The sequence below is a fragment of the Chelonia mydas genome, chromosome 1, assembly GCF_015237465.2.
Source record: "Chelonia mydas isolate rCheMyd1 chromosome 1, rCheMyd1.pri.v2, whole genome shotgun sequence".
NCBI classification, from domain to species: Eukaryota; Metazoa; Chordata; order Testudines; family Cheloniidae; genus Chelonia; species Chelonia mydas.
Genome location: NC_057849.1, coordinates 97778192 through 97796506, shown reverse-complemented (window position 1 = coordinate 97796506; position 18315 = coordinate 97778192). Strand labels below are relative to the sequence as shown.

The 18315-nt window shown below is 40.4% G+C and overlaps 1 protein-coding gene across 22 annotated transcripts in view; it reads left to right on the top strand.

Annotated features, from left to right (window-relative positions):
* Positions 1-18315, top strand: part of DOCK9 (dedicator of cytokinesis 9) — a 322440-nt gene that overhangs the window by 136043 nt on the left and 168082 nt on the right. For all 22 annotated transcript variants that reach the window (XM_037896327.2, XM_037896254.2, XM_037896349.2 and 19 more), the window contains exons 8-9: positions 4820-4994; positions 6266-6333. In XM_037896327.2, the coding sequence (XP_037752255.1) occupies positions 4820-4994; positions 6266-6333 (243 nt within the window). The remainder of the gene's footprint in view (positions 1-4819; positions 4995-6265; positions 6334-18315) is intronic.

Genomic DNA, 18315 nt, shown 5'->3' with positions numbered 1-18315 from the left:
GCCATGTGGTCCTCCGTCCATGCCTTTTCTACTCACTATATCATCGCCCCTGTGGCAGTTGGACGTACTATCCTACAGACTGTGACTTCTTGTGAGCTTCTCTCCCACGTCTGGAATCCATATAGAGACTATCACTTGAAGAAGAAGAGGTGGTTACTTACTGTAACTGAAGGTTCTTTAAGATGTGTACACCCTATTTGGCTTCCCATACCCACCCTCCATCGCTTGCTGACAGGAGGGACTTGGAGCTGTGTTGACTCAGTCCGCACCGCTTCCAGCAGCTCCCATTGGCCTGGAGCAGCAAACGGCGGCCACTGGGAGCCGCGATCGGCCGAACCTGCGGATGCGGCAGGTAAACAAACCGCCCTGGCCCGGCAGGGACTTTCCCTGAACAAGTGGCGGAACAAGTTTGGGAACCGCTGGCTTGGAGATACCAAGAGATACTGCCCCGGTATCAACTTACCTCTGGACCTATGATGTACAACAGTGACTCCCTTCCTTGAGGTGCATCCTGAGGAAGAAACCCCCTGCTGGAGATACACCCAGCAAACCTGGGAAGGGTAACCCTGGATTCCAGCCCTGTTCCCTTATGCCCCACCTGATTGGGCTTATTGGAACTCATGGTTCACATATTGTAACCAGCTCTACAGGTTTCGTAAGAGGACAAGCCAAAAGCAACACCTGCCTCCTCGGACCCTGCTCCACAGGAGGAACTTATAGAAGAGCAAGAGCCAGCTGGGGAAAAAGAAACCCTACATTCCCACAATTCTCTTCCTCGCCAGATGAGCCTCTTATGCTTTCCCCACCATCTTACGCTGATGATTTCAAGGCCTTTTAAGCCTTAAACTATGAATAGCAGAAACCTTACAAATTTTATTAGATGAGCTATAAGAACCCCAACATTCCCTGTTGGACATTCTCCATACATCTCCTATGGGCAAAATTTGCCATCCCTATCAATGATGCTCTAATGGTCTTATCTCATAGAGTATGGCAAACTCCAGCTACCATGTCGCCTACATGTGACTGGGCTGACAAAAAATACTATATTCCATCCAGTGTTCAGAGCATTTTTTTCTCCTAACCTAACTCCTTGGTTATAGAGGTCATCAACAAATGAAACATGCAACATTTGTCCCAATTGACACCATCTGAAAAGGAACTGAAATAGCTGGCGCTTCTTGGGCACAAAAGCTACTCCTCTGCCTCTTTACAGTTCAGAGTAGACTATTACCAAGTCCTGGTTGCAAAATATGATTTTACAAATTATCTAAAGTTTTAATCTTTTATTGAACACCTACCACAGGACGAGATGGAACAATTTCAAGCTCTCATAATGGAAGGCCAGACAATTGCCAAAGCATCTCTCCAGTTCTCACTTGATGCTGCCAGTACAGTTGTATGTCCTATGGCTATGGCAGTAGTAATGCATCAAGCTTCTTGGCTGCAGTCCTCTGGCCTCCCCCAAAAGGCACAAAACACCAAAAGGACCTCCCTTTTAAGGAATCGTAGTCAGTGATGCCACAGACAGGCCCCATCATACACTTGAAGACTATTGAGCAACACTACAATCTCTGAGGATCTATACATCTGTGACAAAGAGAATGTACAGTAGATGGCAGATGGCTCCGTGGTCTTGCCCAGTCCACTACCAGCCAGCGAGACCAGCTGAACGTCCAAGAAAAGTCCATATTCGCTAGGAAAGGACCTTCTTCTACAATCACTTTCAAGTTGGCAATGTCTTCAAAACGACCGTTTTGACCTGTTGGTCAAGGGTCCTAACTATCTCCCTCTCCAGATTCTACACTGCACTATTCCTCCCTCCACTGTTATGGGGATTGCCTCTCCCATTTTCTGCCTTCCATGTAGCTAATCACCTCAGACAGATAGATCCTGTAGCTGATTTCATCCAGTTTAGCTCCTTCCTTCCCCCAACCCTGTTCACCATCCCTCTTTAGGGACCCTTCTAATGAGGGTTTCTAGTGGCAGAAGGTACAATCTCTTCTAACAGTAGGGGTAATCAAAGCTCTTCCACTAGACTTCTTCAAGAGAGGGTTCTATTCTTGGTACTTTCTGATCCCCAAGAAAAGCTGAGGCTGGAGACCAATTTTGGACCTCAGCACTTAAAAAACCTTCTTCCACTCTCAGTGGTTCAAAATGGTAACTGTAGCAGTGATAATTCCATTGCTGGATCCAGGAGATTAGTTTGTCTCCCTTGACTTTCAGGATGCTTGTTTTCATATATCCATGCGCCCCTCACACAGGTATTTCTTGTTTTTCATAGTGGGCAGGTGTCAGGATTCCCTCCCCACTCTGAATTCTAGGGTACAGATGTGGGGACCCGCATGAAAGACGCCCTAAGCTTATTTCTATCAGCGTAGGTTAAAAACTTCCCTAAGTCACAAATCTCTATTTGTCCTTGGACTGAGGTATGCTGCCTCCACCAAATTATTTAGACAAAGAATCAGGGAAAGGACCACTTGGAGTTCCTATTCCCACAAAATATCCCCCCAAGCCTACACCCCCTTTCTTGGGAGGCTTGAAAATAAACAAGGTGAGCACAAACCAGACCCTTGGGTTCGTAGGACACTAAAAACCCAATCAGATTCTTAAAAAAACAGAACTTTATTATAAAGAAGAAAAAAAAAAGTAAAAGAAGCACCTCCTGTAAAATTATCTTCCATCCTGATTTTACAGACAATCAGATTCAAAACACAGAGGATTTCCCTCTAGGCAAAACTTAAGTTACAAAAAACCAGGGATAAACTTTCCTCTAGCACAAGGAAAATTCACAAGCTAAAACTAAAGATAAATTAACGCATTTCCTTGCTTTACTTACAATTTTTGTAATCTAGATGCTTAGTTCAAGTAGGGCTTTGAGAGATATATTTTCCCTGTCCTGATTCCTCGCTGACCTGGAGAGAACCAACAAAGAGAACAAAGCAAAAACCTTCCCCCACAGATTTGAAAGTATCTTCTCCCCTTATTGGTCCTTTTGGTCAGGTGCCAACCAGGTTACCTGAGCTTCTTAACCCTTTACAGGTAAGGAGAGATTTTATGATACCCTTAGCTGTATGTTTATGACAGCAGGGAACACTACCATTATTGCATATTACCCTTCGGCCTTTCCACCTTCCCACCCCCCCCCTCCGAAGGGTCTTTACTGAAGTTATTTTGGCTATCACAGCCCATCTTCTCCAGTTGGGAATAATCAAATTTCCATACCTGGTCAGTTGGCTCCTGAAAGGCGGCTAATTTCTCAAGGTACAGATAGCAACTACCAAGGCACCGTCCTTGTCTGACTTCTTGGGCCTCTGGCTAAATGCAAAAAAGTCTGTACTCTCACCCACTCAACAGCTAGACGTCATTGGGACCACTCTGGACTTCTCCACTGCTGGAGAATACTTACACATGGTAGGTTGCCAAATGTCCAGCCTCATTTCAGCAATACACCACAGCCTGCAAACCACAGCACAGGCTTGTTTGCAACTCTTGGGCCATATGGCAGCCCCTACATTTGTGATACCCTTAGCGAGACTACACGTCTGATGTCTTCAAGCCTGACCTAGGAACTATCTATACCCTCAACAAGCACATTCTGTCCAAGCAGTGTTGATATCTCACTGGGGCCTCAATACTCTAAATCAAGAGTTCATGGGCGTGCACACATCCTGAAGTGAAGCACTTACAGGGACACTGCTTAAAGGAGGAGGAGAGGCACCTAATTAAAATTAAGCAGCCACAGAATTTCCAATTGGCTGCATCAGAGAATCCAAAGCTGTTTTTCAGAATGCAGGTGAAGCTGGCCACAGAGTATATGAAGTCTTGGCTATAATTACAGAACAGGCTGTATTGAGTGGGGAAGTGAGGAAGCAGGACTAATTCCCCAACACGTTGCTTGTGGAACGTTACAGCCAAAAGAGAGCACTCAAAAAGTAGACTTACGACTGTAACAGATCGCTCCTGTCGGTCTTAACTTGCTAGTGTGTCAAGGGCTCTGATACCTAAAATGTTAGCAAGGTGATTTCACGCTTCTGAACTTTGATCTAAGGACACTCGTACAGGTGGGAACTTTTACATAAGAATTTTATTACTTAGACATTCACACAATTTAAATAAATACCTGTAGACTGAGATTTTTAGTGCTACCTATTTGCACATTGCATTTGCTTTTAGTATGTAATCGCCAATAGGGTGATGGTAGGAAACAAAAGCATAGGTAAATTAAGTTGCTTTCAGTGTTTAAATGAGTGGTGGGCAACCTGCAGCCCATGGGCCGCATGCCACCTGTCAGGGTAATCTGCCAGCGGGCCACCAGACAGTTTTACATTTGCATTTAGTTATGCAGCTCCCAGTGGCCACGGTTCGCCGTTTCCGGCCAATGGGAGCTGTGGGAAGAAGCAGCCGGCACGTTACTGCGGGCTACTCTGCTTCCCCAGCTCCTATTGGCCGGGAACGACAAACCGCAGCCACTGTGAGCTGCAGGCGGCTGTGCCAATGTAAACAAACTGTCTGGCGGCCCACCATTGGATTACCCTTGTGGGCTGCAGGTTGTCCACCACTGGTTTAGACCATCACTACGCTATAAAAATCTTTCCAAAGATGAAGCAGCAGAAAAAAGGAAGCATTGTAACTTAAAAAAATCACACTTGTGTTGCAGTGTGTATATATATGTGTGTATATATATGTATATATATATTTTTAATCATAGGTGAACCGCAGAAAACATTATGCAAGACAGTTTCCTCCCCTGGTTTATAGGAAGAGGGGAGGTGGAAAAACTTGGCTAATATGGAAAGGTCCTTTTATTTTATTGTAGAACAACAAAGTGAAACGTTTTGCTTTTGAACTCAAGATGCAAGACAAGAGTAGTTACCTTCTCGCTGCAGACTGTGAACTGGAAATGGAGGAATGGATAACTACTTTAAACAAAATTCTCCAACTAAACTTTGAAGCTGCAATGCAAGAAAAAAGAAATGGAGAATCGCATGAAGGTAAGTAATATTGTTATTATATAATAAATAAATTTATTTGGGCAACATTGATGTAGGTAAAATCCTAAAGTAAGGATTTGTCATGCTTAGCAGCTAGTGCTGTCATCATTTCCACTCCCTGTAATACTGGAGATCACAGACCTTATCCTGCCCTCTTGAAATTAACGAGAGTTTTGCCATTTTAGCCTTGTTTACATGAGAAAGTTGCACCAGTATAGTTTATACTGATTTAATTGAAATGGTATAACTAAATCAATAATGCACTGCTGTGTATGAACTTGTTTAAGCTACTGCATTTGTAACATATTGTATCCTCACAGCACAGCCCTGTATTTAAGTGCATTACACTCTGTGTGTGTAACGCAGGGTGCCAAGGGCTATTGCTAGGCTCTATGCATTCTTGGTAATTTTCAGAGGATTTTGGTACTTAAGGTTAAACTCCCATGATCCCTTCTGCTATATCATATAATTCAGTTGGTTCCCAGTAGACCATGCCATTTATGCATGGAGGCCTGAGTGTAGTTGTGATGATACATTTCAAGGAATGTGAGTCGCAAATAGAAATTTTTGGCCTCTTCAAGCAGCTTTTAAGCCCATGGGAGGGGGCCTATCCAGTCCAGTTGACCCAGGAACAGTGGAGTGTGGCAAGTAACTAGACAGGTTGCTTCAGGTGTGAACTGGTGCAGTGTGGGATAGCAGTGGGAGGAGTAACTGAATTGGTGTAGTTATATCAGGATGACAGTGCCTCCACATGGACCTTACATTGATATATCTCCCTCCAAATAGTTAAGTCAATTGGAAAGGAGTCTGACTTTTATGATTTAGGTAGCAAGATGAACATATAGGACAACTTATCTATGGACACAAACAGTTTCTGCTGGAAAAAAAAAAAGAAAAAAAGAAAGTTATACTGGTGCAACTTTCCCATGTACGCAAGCCCTTCCTTTAATCAGGCTTGAACCCCGTGTGTATTGTTAGGTAAAGGATTTGGTGTACGTGTGGGAAAAGAAAGTACAAACTGCTCACTTATGGAATTGCAACAATTACTTTACACCCTCCAACAAACAGGAAAGAACACAGAAGTCGCTGGATCAAAATGAGAAAGTGAGCAATGGCACACAGTTGCCTGCTCTTTATTTTTATTGATATCAGCGTTTATTATTGTAGATGAAGTAGTAATTACAATCATAAGCTAGTTGTTGGAAATAAAGCATTTTCCTGAAGTTATTAATGGCTGTTTAATTTTAAAATTTTCTATTTTGTAATTGCAGATGATGAACAAAGCAAAATGGAAAGCTCGTTATCCAGTTTAGATAGCTACTTTCCTGAAATTGCCAAGGTAGTGTATTCCTTTAAAGCTTGTATCAGTGATTGCAATGAAATAAGTGAAATCTCATTTTAGTAATTTTGGAGGCACAAGGTTGGGCTTTTGGTCCAGAAAAAATTGGTCAATTGAATGGTCAGATATTGTCAAATAATGTGAAAAATGGTCAAATATTTTAAAGCACTTATTTATTAGAATAATAAAAAAAAGTGAGATTTTATTGTCTCCAGTAGCCTAAGCTTTAGATAGATACTATTGTGTTAATTTAGATGAAGTATATGGATCCAATGAATTAAAGGTGTTAACGTGGACCAGTTAGCTGTCCAACATTAAACACCATTAAACAAAGTTCAAGTTTGGTATACAGAGATCTCAACCTGCTTAATACCAGAGCAAACCCACTATAAAATTAATGCCAGAGGTTAGAAATTTATTGATTGAAACACACAAAAGGAAAAGAATCAAAATCATGCAAAGAGCTTTGAAACTGAAATTGACTGACTATTGGAGAAAGGTGTGGTAAGTCCAATCTTTTATTGGACCAGCTTCTGTTGGTGAAGGAGACACAACTAAAATACAAGGTTACAGCTAAGATACAATACAGATTGTTTAGCATAAAGAGCTAACATGTCGTAAGAGACTATTTAAGGTGAAATGGGCAGTTAATACCTCTGAAATTGCAGGACAAAGGAGCGTTAGTGGATTATGGATTGTTATAATAAACCATCAATCTAGTGTCTTTGACTCCATGATTTTTAGCGCCTACGAAGTTATGAATTTAAGCTCCCAGGCTCATCTTTTGAAGGGGTTGTGGAGATTTCCTTTGAGGATGAGGACTGAGAGGTCAGATATGGGTGATTGTTTTGTGGAAATGTTCACCCATGGGTGATATGGAGTTTGTCTTTTATCATTTTTATGTGTGAGTTCATTTGAGAGAGTCATGATTCATAGAATATCAGGGTTGGAAGGGACCTCAGGAGGTCATTTAGTCCAACCCCCTGCTCAAAGCAGGACCAATCCCCAACTAAATCATCCCAGCCAGGGCTTTGTCAAGCCTGACCTTATTGATTGTCTGGTTTCACCCACATTGTTGCTATTGGGGCATTTGATGCACTGGAAGAGGTACACCACATGTGAGGCATGTGTAGGATGCATGGATCTTGAAAGGACTGTTGTGGGAGGTACTGATCATCATAGCAGTGGAGATATGTTGGCAGGTTTTGCATTTGTTCATGGCAGGGTCTGGTGCCTCTTTGAGTTGGTGGGTCCTGGACTTTGGGGAGCTTGCTTCTGATGATGAGTTTGGAGAGGTTGAGAGGTTATTTGAAGGCCAGAAGAGGGGGTTCAGGAAATATTTTCTTTAGGATGTGATCCCCATCAAGTATGGATTATAATTGTTTAATGAAACCCTGTATGGGTGTCATTGTGTGGTGGAAGATGAGAACCAGGGATGTGTGGTTGGAGGTCCTCCTCCCAGGTATTGAGGCAGGTTCTCTCAGGGTATTTGTGTGGCCCCTTCCATGATGCAATCCACTTCTCTGGGGGAGTGTCCTTGTTTGGTGAAGATGATTTTAAATATATTAAGGTGTATAACCTGGACCTTCTCCTCGGAGCATATTTTATATCATCTGAGTGCCTGGTTGTGGACAAGAAATTGCTTGGTAAGTTTGGGGTGGTTATGGGATCTGTGAAATTGGGTGCAGTGATCCGGGGGTTTCTTGTATATAGTTGTCTGTAGAGTTCCATTGTTGAAGCTGATCATGGTGTCCTGGAAGTTGATGCTAGCGTGGGAGTGTTCTAGAGAGAGTTTGATGGATGCATGGTGATGGTTAAAGTTGTGGTGGAAATCTGTGAGGGAGTTTAGGTTATCTGTACAGAGGACAAAAATTATATCACTGTATCTCAGGTATATAATTGGTTTTGTAGTGCATTTGTCCAGAAATTCTTCCTTGAGGTCACCCGTCAAGAGGCTGGCATATTGGGGAGCCATACTAGTACCCATGTTTGTTCCCATGGTTCGGACAAAGTATTTGTTGTTGAAGGTAAAGATGTTACGGGTGAGGAGAAATGGATGAATTTGGCAACATGTTTGGGGTGGCTAACTGTGTTTTTTCCATTGTTTTGTGGATATTTGAGGTGGGCTGCAATGCTGTCATGAGGGATGTTAGTGTGTAGGGAGGTCATTGACATCCATGGTGGCAAGCATGGTATTCTGAGGGAACTTATTAATGCTGTGGAGTTTCTGGAGGAAGTTAGGTGTGTTCTGGAGGAAACTGATCCTTTGTGTAGTGAGTGGTTTGAGGATGATTTCTAGCAGACCCGACATTCCATCAGTTAGAGTGCTGTGGTCAGATCTGATGGATCTGCCTGAGTTCCCTTGTCTATGTATATTGGGAAGCATGTAGAAGGTCATTGGGGTGGTTTCATGGGGGATGAAGTTGTAGAGTTTCTCTTGGGGTTGTTTCAGGAAGGATTTGATGATATACTTAAATTCTTGGGTGTAGGGTCGTCTTTGAGTTCTTTATAGTCGGTGGTGTTGGAGAGTTGTCAGTTGGCCTTGTTGATATAGTCATCACGGCCAAGGACCACCATGGCACCCACTTTGTCTGCTGATGTAATCGTTATTGGGTGGTTGGATTTCAGTGACTGTATGGCAGTCCTCTCAGTGTTAGAGAGATCGTGATGGATGTTATGTTTGTTAAGGATTTCAGGCAATTTTTTTTCCTGAAGCAATCAATGTAATGATCAAGTATGTGGTTTTGTCCACTGTGGCATGTGCAGTCAGATGATTCTTTTTTTCTTCTGATTGTCAGTGAGGATGTGGCAATTGTGGTGGTATCTTTGTTATGAGAGAGTTCCTTGAGGCAGAGTTGGTGAAAGAATTCTTCTAGATCTCCACGTTAGTACTGTGTCAGGTTCTTTGTTAAGCAGTAAAAATCATGGACTCAGTAAAGACACTGGATTTATGGCTCATTATGACAATCTGTAACCACTAACCCACCTTTAACCTATGACTGAAGAGGTGTTAACTTCCCAGTTCACCTTGAATGGTCACTTGCAATATGTGTTAACCCTTTATATTTAACAATCTGTTCCACCTTGTATTTAGCTGTGACACGCTGATTACCTTTCCCAGACCCAAGTTGGGAATGATAATCACTTTCCTGCTTTAGACAAAACAGACACAGTAGGGAGAGAAAAGATAGGATAGTAAATATGAGGGAAATACACCTTTCGTTGGTCTTCTCAGAATATAGGATGGTTGGTCAGTCATGGACAGATGCTTTGGGCTGGCAGGTTGGCCATGACAGCTGTTTCTCTAGACCCCAGCTCATGTCCTTGGTCAGTGACATCATGTGATTAGTCAGGTCGCTCTTGTTTACTGGTCCTTTACAGGCTGAGCAGAGCAGGATAGGCAGTCTCGTCTCATTGTGCTGGTGCCACGCAGTACAGTTCAAGATCAAGTGAAAAGCCAAGAGAGGGAGGACAGGAGTAAGATGAGGGGGGCAGAGGCAGGGCAGAAAGGAGCACATGTGGGACGGGAAAAGAGAGCGGGATCTCACATGTATTGGGCTGGGTTCCTCACTTGTGTAGGAATGAAAGTCAAGCTTCCCCACTGGAGTATCAAGGTCTGGTGTCACGCCAACAGTTTTTTTCCCATAGCCACGGAGATAGTAAAAAAAAAATTTCTCCTCCCCAAAGTCTTTTTTTTTTTTCCTAAGGGCCCCCAAAAGGTGACAGGTGGAATAGTTCCATCCTCTCTCATTTTTTGTCCACAGTTAGGTCTAATTTCCAACACATGAATTTTGTTTCATTGATTTCTGCTCCTCTTGTTTACCAGTCATAATGTTGACATAGTCCTTGCATGGTATCATTTGACCCTTACTGTTTAAATTAGGTCAGGCTTTCTGTCTTCTCATATCTTTTCTTAAACAGTTTTATGTAACAGATCATTTTAACAATTCATGAATCTTTATCCACTTTTCACCAGTTAGGCTAACAATTAAAATAGGCCTATTAGGCCTCAATCTTTACAACAATACTTATGCCTAATTACAAAAAACAACTGAGTTATTTTAACTTAGAAAGATGTAAAACATAGTGAAATGAAGTTATAAAACATGAAAGAATACTTATTACAATTTTTAACAATGTTAGGTTAGCATTTAAATGTGAATGTTGTTCAAGATTGAACAAAAGAAAAGAAAAAATTAATTAAATAAAACACACAAATAGCGCTGTAAAAAAAAGTAATTTTTAAGTGCATTTACGCTAGTTAGGCAGCAGGCCAACACTTCAAGAAGGTTAATGTCTCTTTCCCTTTTCTTTTTAATGCGGGCGGAGGTTTAATGACTGAACCGCATTCCCTTCTGAGTTAATTTCTGTATGTTTGTTTAGTCAGTTTAGACTGTAAGCTGTCTGTGGCAGAGACCCTGTCTTTTAACTTGTTTAATGTGCTTTGTAAACTGCCAGGTATATTGATGGCATGATATGCAAATAAAGATACACATACATAAATACATATGTTTGTTCTAGAAGATTCCAGTCAGTTAAGATATTCAACTTTCCCAACAGATGGCATTATCATGTAGTAAAGTGAGCGATAAAGACATTTAATAGGTTTGCTAACATATGGCACCATGATTCAATCAAAAAGGTAGGCCGCCACCTGTATGAGGGCATTCTTTCTGGAATATATGACAGGATTTGACCTTAATCCAATAATATGTGGTTAGTTGACCAGACAGTTGACATTATTTGACCAGCCAATTGACTGGCCAAGCCTACAGAGGCACAGTTCCAAGTCTGTAATTGAGTTGAGTTAGAAACTCACTTGAAAATTTCTTCATTTGTAAATGTTGGCATCTCTAGTATAAGCTGATTTTGAAAAATTAAAAAATATTCATTAGCTATTGCTGTTTTTCATAACTCTTTCTATCTGTCATGGAAGCTGCCTCCCTTAGCGCTTATCGTCTTGTGAAGTTCCTAATTCCACAAGTCTCTTGTCTCTGAAGAGTTAAAAACTCTGCAGGGTAGTGAAATAAGCGTGTGGGGGAATCTTCTAAAGTATATTGTGGTGATAGAAGTTAATTCGCTAATAGCCTAACTAAGTAAGTACTTTTTTATGTAAAGTTTTATGAAGTTAAGTGTATAAATAGTGCATGCTGATGTGCTTAAATAGCTGAACTATAAAGTTGTTTTTTAAAAAAAAATGTTTTAGACAACAGTAAAGGTAAATGATGGCTTTCTAACTCCCAGTTCCGCAGAGCTGATGGAAGCAGCCAGATAGCTCAGGAGCTCTCAAAACTTAGCCGCTCTCAGGGTAGTAGGCACTGTTGAGTTCCTTCATTTTCTGCTTGTGGAAGCAAAATAGCTCCTGGCTTAAGATTTATATGCAGGCACATTTATCTCTTTAACATTTTAATACGTTCAAATAAGTTCTGAAGCATGTGTATGCTAAAGCCAGTTAACCCAGTGCTGTGCATGTAGTTTATATAAGGCTGGTAGTTGATCTCATGCTATCTGTTGGATAGTGTAGCGGCCACTGAATGCGCTGAGGTTATGTTCCTCCATGGTGGTCTGGACAGACCCAAATTTGGTGCGTTACAGGGTAGGATGCCTGTGAGGGACAGGTGACTGACTGGGGGTGGGAGGCATGTCTTTTCATCTTGCTTTCATTGGGTCAGAGTTGAAGATGATTCATACAGGGAAGTTGGTAGGCATTTGAAGCAGATGACCATACCATGTTAGAGATGCCAACAATTGACATCCTTAACCTGGACATTGCTCTGATGAGCCTCAACTTTGAGCCTTCCCTATTCACGTTCCATGTTTTAATATCTAAGGGAATAGTGTTAATTAAAGAAGGAATTCATTATAAATCAATAGCATTTTTGTGTGGGTATTAGGTAGTAAATTCATCAGTGTTAGCTTTATTAGTACTCACTTTAAAAAAAAAATTTACGTTACTAAAACACTCTAGTGATATTGGACTACATTTCTGAATTCAGTCAGAATAAATTAGCAGGATAGTACTCAAAACCAGTTTTGCTGCCATCATTTGTCTGCCTCACTTTCGTAGAGTTAAGTTGAGAATCATTTTACAGAAAGTTACCTTATACATGCAAAGTCTGAGGTAAAACTATTGTAAAGCGCGGCCAATAATAGGAGAAAATAAATTTATAATTGTTCTAGTAAATAAATCTAATAAATCTATAATTAGTTCAGTTGCGTTTTTTTAAGATACTGAAAATGAAATTGTATTCTCATTTGCAATCAACTTTCAAATACAGAATTTTCCTTTACGTAGTTCTATAGAATCAAAGGAACTAAGTAGTTAGTCTATGGAAGACAATTTAGAAAATGAATATAAAACTTGACATTTTGATGGTACAATAAATATTTTTTCTTTCTTTAGAATATAAAATCTTAAAGAGGAATGTTTAGCTCTCTAGATGACTTCGGGATTTTGCTTTTATTCAAGTTTGTTTTGCACCTGCTCACTAAACCTAATTTTAGTGCTGAAAATGCTACTTCCTGTTTCCATGAACTTTTGATGGGAGTTGTTTTGACTTCTTAGTCTATATATTTGTTTTAGTTTTTTTTCTGGAATGTTATCTTTACTATTTTTTTGGGCAGTGATGGTTTGTTGTTCCATGCATCCAGTCTACTTTGTGTTGTTTCTCTCAAAATATTTTTTCCAGAAAATATCTCAGTCATTCTGTCCTAGTTTAGTTCTTTCTTGCTACCTAAATGATACCCTGTAAAATTTGCTCTATTTTCTTTCTAGCATCTAGATTTTTCCTAGTGAGAAATAAAACAGTACAAAATTCTTGTGAGTTTGTTAGGGCACTCGCTGTGTTTTGTCTGGATTACTTCTGTGCAGTCAGCTCCTCTGGGGATCCTTGTCTTCTGTTCTCCATCTGTATCAAGTTATCTAGTGGTGTCCCTCTGCTGCCAGTGTATCTGATATATTGATCTCGCTATCATCCCTCTAAAGGAAGACATCACGGGGCATCATGTAAAACATTTGGGCTTTCTTTATCTGCTTTTTGGACCCTAATAAGACTAGTATAGCACCAAGTCTCCTGCTTCCTGTCATTGTCTTTTTCTTTGTAATTGAAATATTGCTAAACAGGATGTGATGGACAGGAAGATTGAGTTTTGATACAAAAATAATGATAATGTACAATATTCTGAAATGCAAATATGTGTCTCTTGGAGTTGTGTGCCAAGCTGCATAAACTTTAAAATGTTAGGTTTACCATATTTTTGTAACAAAGGTTGTGTGCTTCAACACTTGCACATTAGAACACCTGGACTGTACCTGGCTAGACGTTAGCATACCTCTTAGAGTTAATTCCTCCTGGTCAAGATCAATAGAATTTAAAAGCTTAAATCACTATTAAATACTAATTTAAGTACTCTTTCCATTTTACTGATGGGAAAACTGAGGCACAGAGGCTAAATAATTTGCTGAAAGCCACACTGGAAGGTTTATGACAGAGCAGGAAATAGAACTCAGGTCTCCCAAGTCCCAAACTAGTGCCCTAACCATTGGACTTCCTCCCAAAATATATACTTTTGTGGCTTATTCCTAATTTTTGGTGTTATATGTTATTTCTCCCAGTAGGCAAAATATGTGGAATGCCAATGATAACTACCATTCTAATTTCTGCTCAGTATGTTTCTCTTCTCCCTTTTCATTTTTTTCTCCATCTGATACGCTTTCCTTGTTCTCTGCATTTCTTTTTAAAATGTTTCTCTGATTTTCCTGATTCTTTATTTTTTCTTTTCTATAGAAAAAAACCCAGCAATATTATTTTATATGTGGAAGGGTTCTGCCTAACAATTTAAGTTTGTTTGTACAGCCTTTCCCTGAGTGTTAAGAGCATGAAATAGAGAAAGATAAATAGGATTGGTCGCTTTTCTTCTGATTATTTTTCTCAAGATTTTTACCACAGGAGCCTATTACAGTGGGAATAGAAAAGAGGTTCCCAAGCTACGGTCTACAGAATATTTGGTGCTGGTCTGCAGATAGGTGGCTGTTCTCATGGAACGGTCTGTTCACTGTATTCCAACTGAGAAAAACAGAACAAAGAGGGATAAAATGGGGAGCCAAAGTAGACACTATCACCTTTTTTTTTGTTTGTTTCCTTTCGTCTCCAGAAAGGAATTAAGAAGGTTTTGTCAAGGTTTGTAATGAACACTTTCTGGCCAAATTTCAATGCTGGTAACTCCATCTTCATTGGCCTCAGGGTGGATAAAATTGATGATTTTTTAAATTAAATTTAAATTAAATGCAAATTTATTTAAAAAAAACTATTTAAAACTAAATTTGAAATTAAGAGTTTGTTAAGGCCTAAATTTTTTTATAATCTATTAATCTTTTAAATATAAAAATATTAAACAGTATATGTTTGCCAACGTTTAAAGAAAGTCAAACTGTTAAACCAGCTTTTGACAGCAGTAGCCTCTTCTGCAGATGCAGAGAGACTGTTTTCTTTATTTCAGGGTATTCAAGTAGTTCACTTCAATGACTAGTTCATTCAAAGTTAATAAACCAATTTGGAGATGAAATAGTAGGTAAGCTTGCTTTCCTTTTACAATCTATCAATACAAACTAGGTGTGAAAGGTTGAGATCTACCAGATCTAGAATTCTGAAGGACATGGTGACCACAAACAACCAGTTTCGTTAATTAACTACAGATAATGCTTCCTCTGTTTAATAAATCAGTTAGTTTATCAAAACATGTTTTGCACTGAAAACTTTCCTATAAACTTTTTTCTTATGTAGCCAGCACAATTAAGGTAGCTTTTATTTAATTAAAAAAATAGAAATGCTGTGTTTGTGCATTTTTAATTGAATTAGTATTTCCATCCAAATAAAGCTTGGCAGAAATCACAAGTAAAAAAATAATAATAATATAGTAAATAAGAAATGCATCATTCATCATTTTCTAACCTAATAAAATTAATAATATGAGTAAATGTAAATAATGTATATAGTTGCTCAAATAAATGGGTAAAGATATACTGTATCCTCCTGGTTCGCGGGAAATAAAAGCAACAAATGTAAGGCTATATTTTAGCTGTAAACCAGCTTGTTTTAATCATTACCAATCATTGATAGCCAAGAAAATAACTAAAGTACAAATGCAAAGCATAATTAAAATTGATGATTTAAATCAAGGTTTCTGCTTGCTTATTTAAATCATGATTAAAGTCTGTGATTTAAATTGGTTTGATTTAAATCAATCCACCCTTCTTGGCCTATTTGGCTGCTTTTGACACGGTTGACCATACTTCTCCACTTGAGATTGTTTCATGCCTGGGTTTTGTTGACTCCATCCTCTTCTGGTTTCCCTCCTACCTCTTGGATTACTCCTTCAGAATCTGATTTTTTGGGTCATTGAAGGACATAAATCCACACTGTGTAGAAGTCAACCATAGGAGTTTATTACGTACAGTGCTGACGGAGTGTCACTTTGCTTATTAGACTCAGAGACACTGTCAATCAATTGATTACAATGGAATATATGGATTTTCCATGGGTGGGGAAAGTGACGGGGTAGGCAGTCCCACACCCCCGGATAGGTTTAGTTGCAAGGCATGATACCACAGTAGCCAATGGTCAAAAGGTTACATAATGTCTCCGCCCATGGTCTCAGTGTTAACAAATTAACATTTAGCATTTAATTAGTACTTTAATAAATATATTAGTATAGAATATACGTTGAATTCAATTTGGGGTCCATAGGAACATTCAGCATTTAATTAGTACTTTAATAAATATATTAGTATAGAATACATGTTGAATTCAATTTGGGGTCCATAGGAATGAAGTAGCTCCTTTGATTGTCCAACAGATACATATCTAGGGGTAAAAGCAAAGAAACAGTGAAAGTATATGGCAATAAAGATTGTCTTTCAAGTTGCTTATTTGTGTTTTAAGGCAGGCATTGGTTCCTGGGAAAGGGAGGTGGGAAGAGGTCATATCTTATACTGACATGTTCCAGTCTTTCATAAACTCAAGGTTGGATGTGTGGGAAGAACGTCTCCCTACAGAAGAAACTAACACAACAGACACAGAGCTTCTTTGTTCTATTTGCAACTTTGAATAAGATACAATTATAGCCCCCAACATCTGGCGTTTTGCTGACCAGACATCTTAACGAAAACAAGGTTATCTTTGGTTATTCTGCTTTCTCTTAGCTAATCACTATTTGCTAGGCCTCTGACCTCGTGACCAAACTCTGGACTTTGGGCCTGTACACAAATCCATATACCAGGTTATTACATCAGCAATGGATTTTAACCCTTCAGTCATCATTTCCTCTTCCTCTTTTGGTGTGGATTCCTTGGGTTCCGTCCTCAGCTCCTTTTCCTCTTCTCCCTCTAAACCCTTTTTTTGTGTGGGTAATCTGATTTGCAAACATGGTTTGACCACCATCTTTATGATGGACTCTCAAATCTACTTGTCTATTCTGGACCTGTCTCCCTTCATCAAATATAACATTGTGGACTGTCTTTGATATCTCCGTTGTATGTCAAACTATCTACTGAAACTTAACAATCCCAGAACTGAGTTCTTGATCTTTCCCTCAGAGCTCTTCCTTATCTCCCCTTTGCCTGTCAGTAGGGAAAGCATCAGAATCCTCCATTTCATGTAAGCCTATAACAGCGCTGTTATTTGTATTATTGTAGTTCCTCGGAGCCTCAGTCATGGACCAGGACCCCATTGTGCTAGGCTCTGTACAAACACATAATAAAAAAAACAGTCCTTACCCCAAAGAACTTACAATCTAAGTATAAGGCAAGAGACAACAAATGGATACATACAAACAGGGGAATACAAGAAAACAGTGAGACAATATTGGTCAGCATGATATGCTGTGGTCTCAGAACACCAGCATTTTAGCTGTTACCAAGTTTTTTTGTAGGCATCCTGACAAAAAAAAAAGTTCTTCTCATGTCCATTCCATGTTTGGTGTGTGTGCTCACCACATGCACTGGTTCCAGAAGTTTTTCCTGCATTGGTATCCATAGGGCCAGCCATAGCGCCCTCTAGAGTGGCACACATGCGTCAGTATAAGAATCTCACCTGTCTGCATCTGATAGCATGAATGCTACATGGCTAAGCCTCGAGGAACCAGCTTTCTCCAGACAAGTCCAACAGGTTATTTTGGAAAGCAGAAAACCTTGCACTAAAGCTACTTACCTGGCTAAGTGGAAGCACTTCACTTGCTGGATGTCTGAATCTCTCGACGCAGTCATCTTTGCAATCCATCCTGGAATACCTGCTTCTTCTGACAATCAGATTCCTCAAGGGACTGGAAAGACTCTTTCCACAGATCCGGGACCCAGCCCCCCCATGGGATCTCAACCTAGTCCTGTCTAGGCTCAGCAGCTCTCCTTTTGAGCCTTTGGCATCCTGCTCACTTCTACTCCTATCGTGGAAGGTCACCTTCCTTGTAGCGATCACCTTGGCAAGACAGGTCTCCGAGATCAGGGCTATACCCTCAGAATTCCCTTACATGGTTTTCTACAAGGACAAGGTCCAGCTGCGCCACTGGCCTTCAGACCAAAGGTGGTGTTGCACTTCCACGTCAACCAGGATATCTTCCTGACAGTGTTCTTTCCAGAACAGCAAAACTCAAACAAGGAGAGGTGCCTGCATACTCTCAATGTCAGACGGGCCTTAACCTTCTACCTTGAGCGAACCAAGCCCCTGCGTCGGTCGTCTAGGCTTTTAATGGTGGTGGCTGACAGGATGAAAGTGATCCCGGTGTCATCCCAGAGAATTTCTTCCTGGATCACTGCCAGCCTCCGTGCCTGCTACGAACAGGTGAAGGTTTCATCTCCGCCGATAGTAACAGCTAATTCCACAAGGGCGCAGGCATTCTCGGCGGCAAGAAGGAAGTTGGGGGAGGGGGTGGCGCATCAGCAGTGGTGCTCCTTATACCGGTGCATACATGCGCCATTCCAGAGGCCAC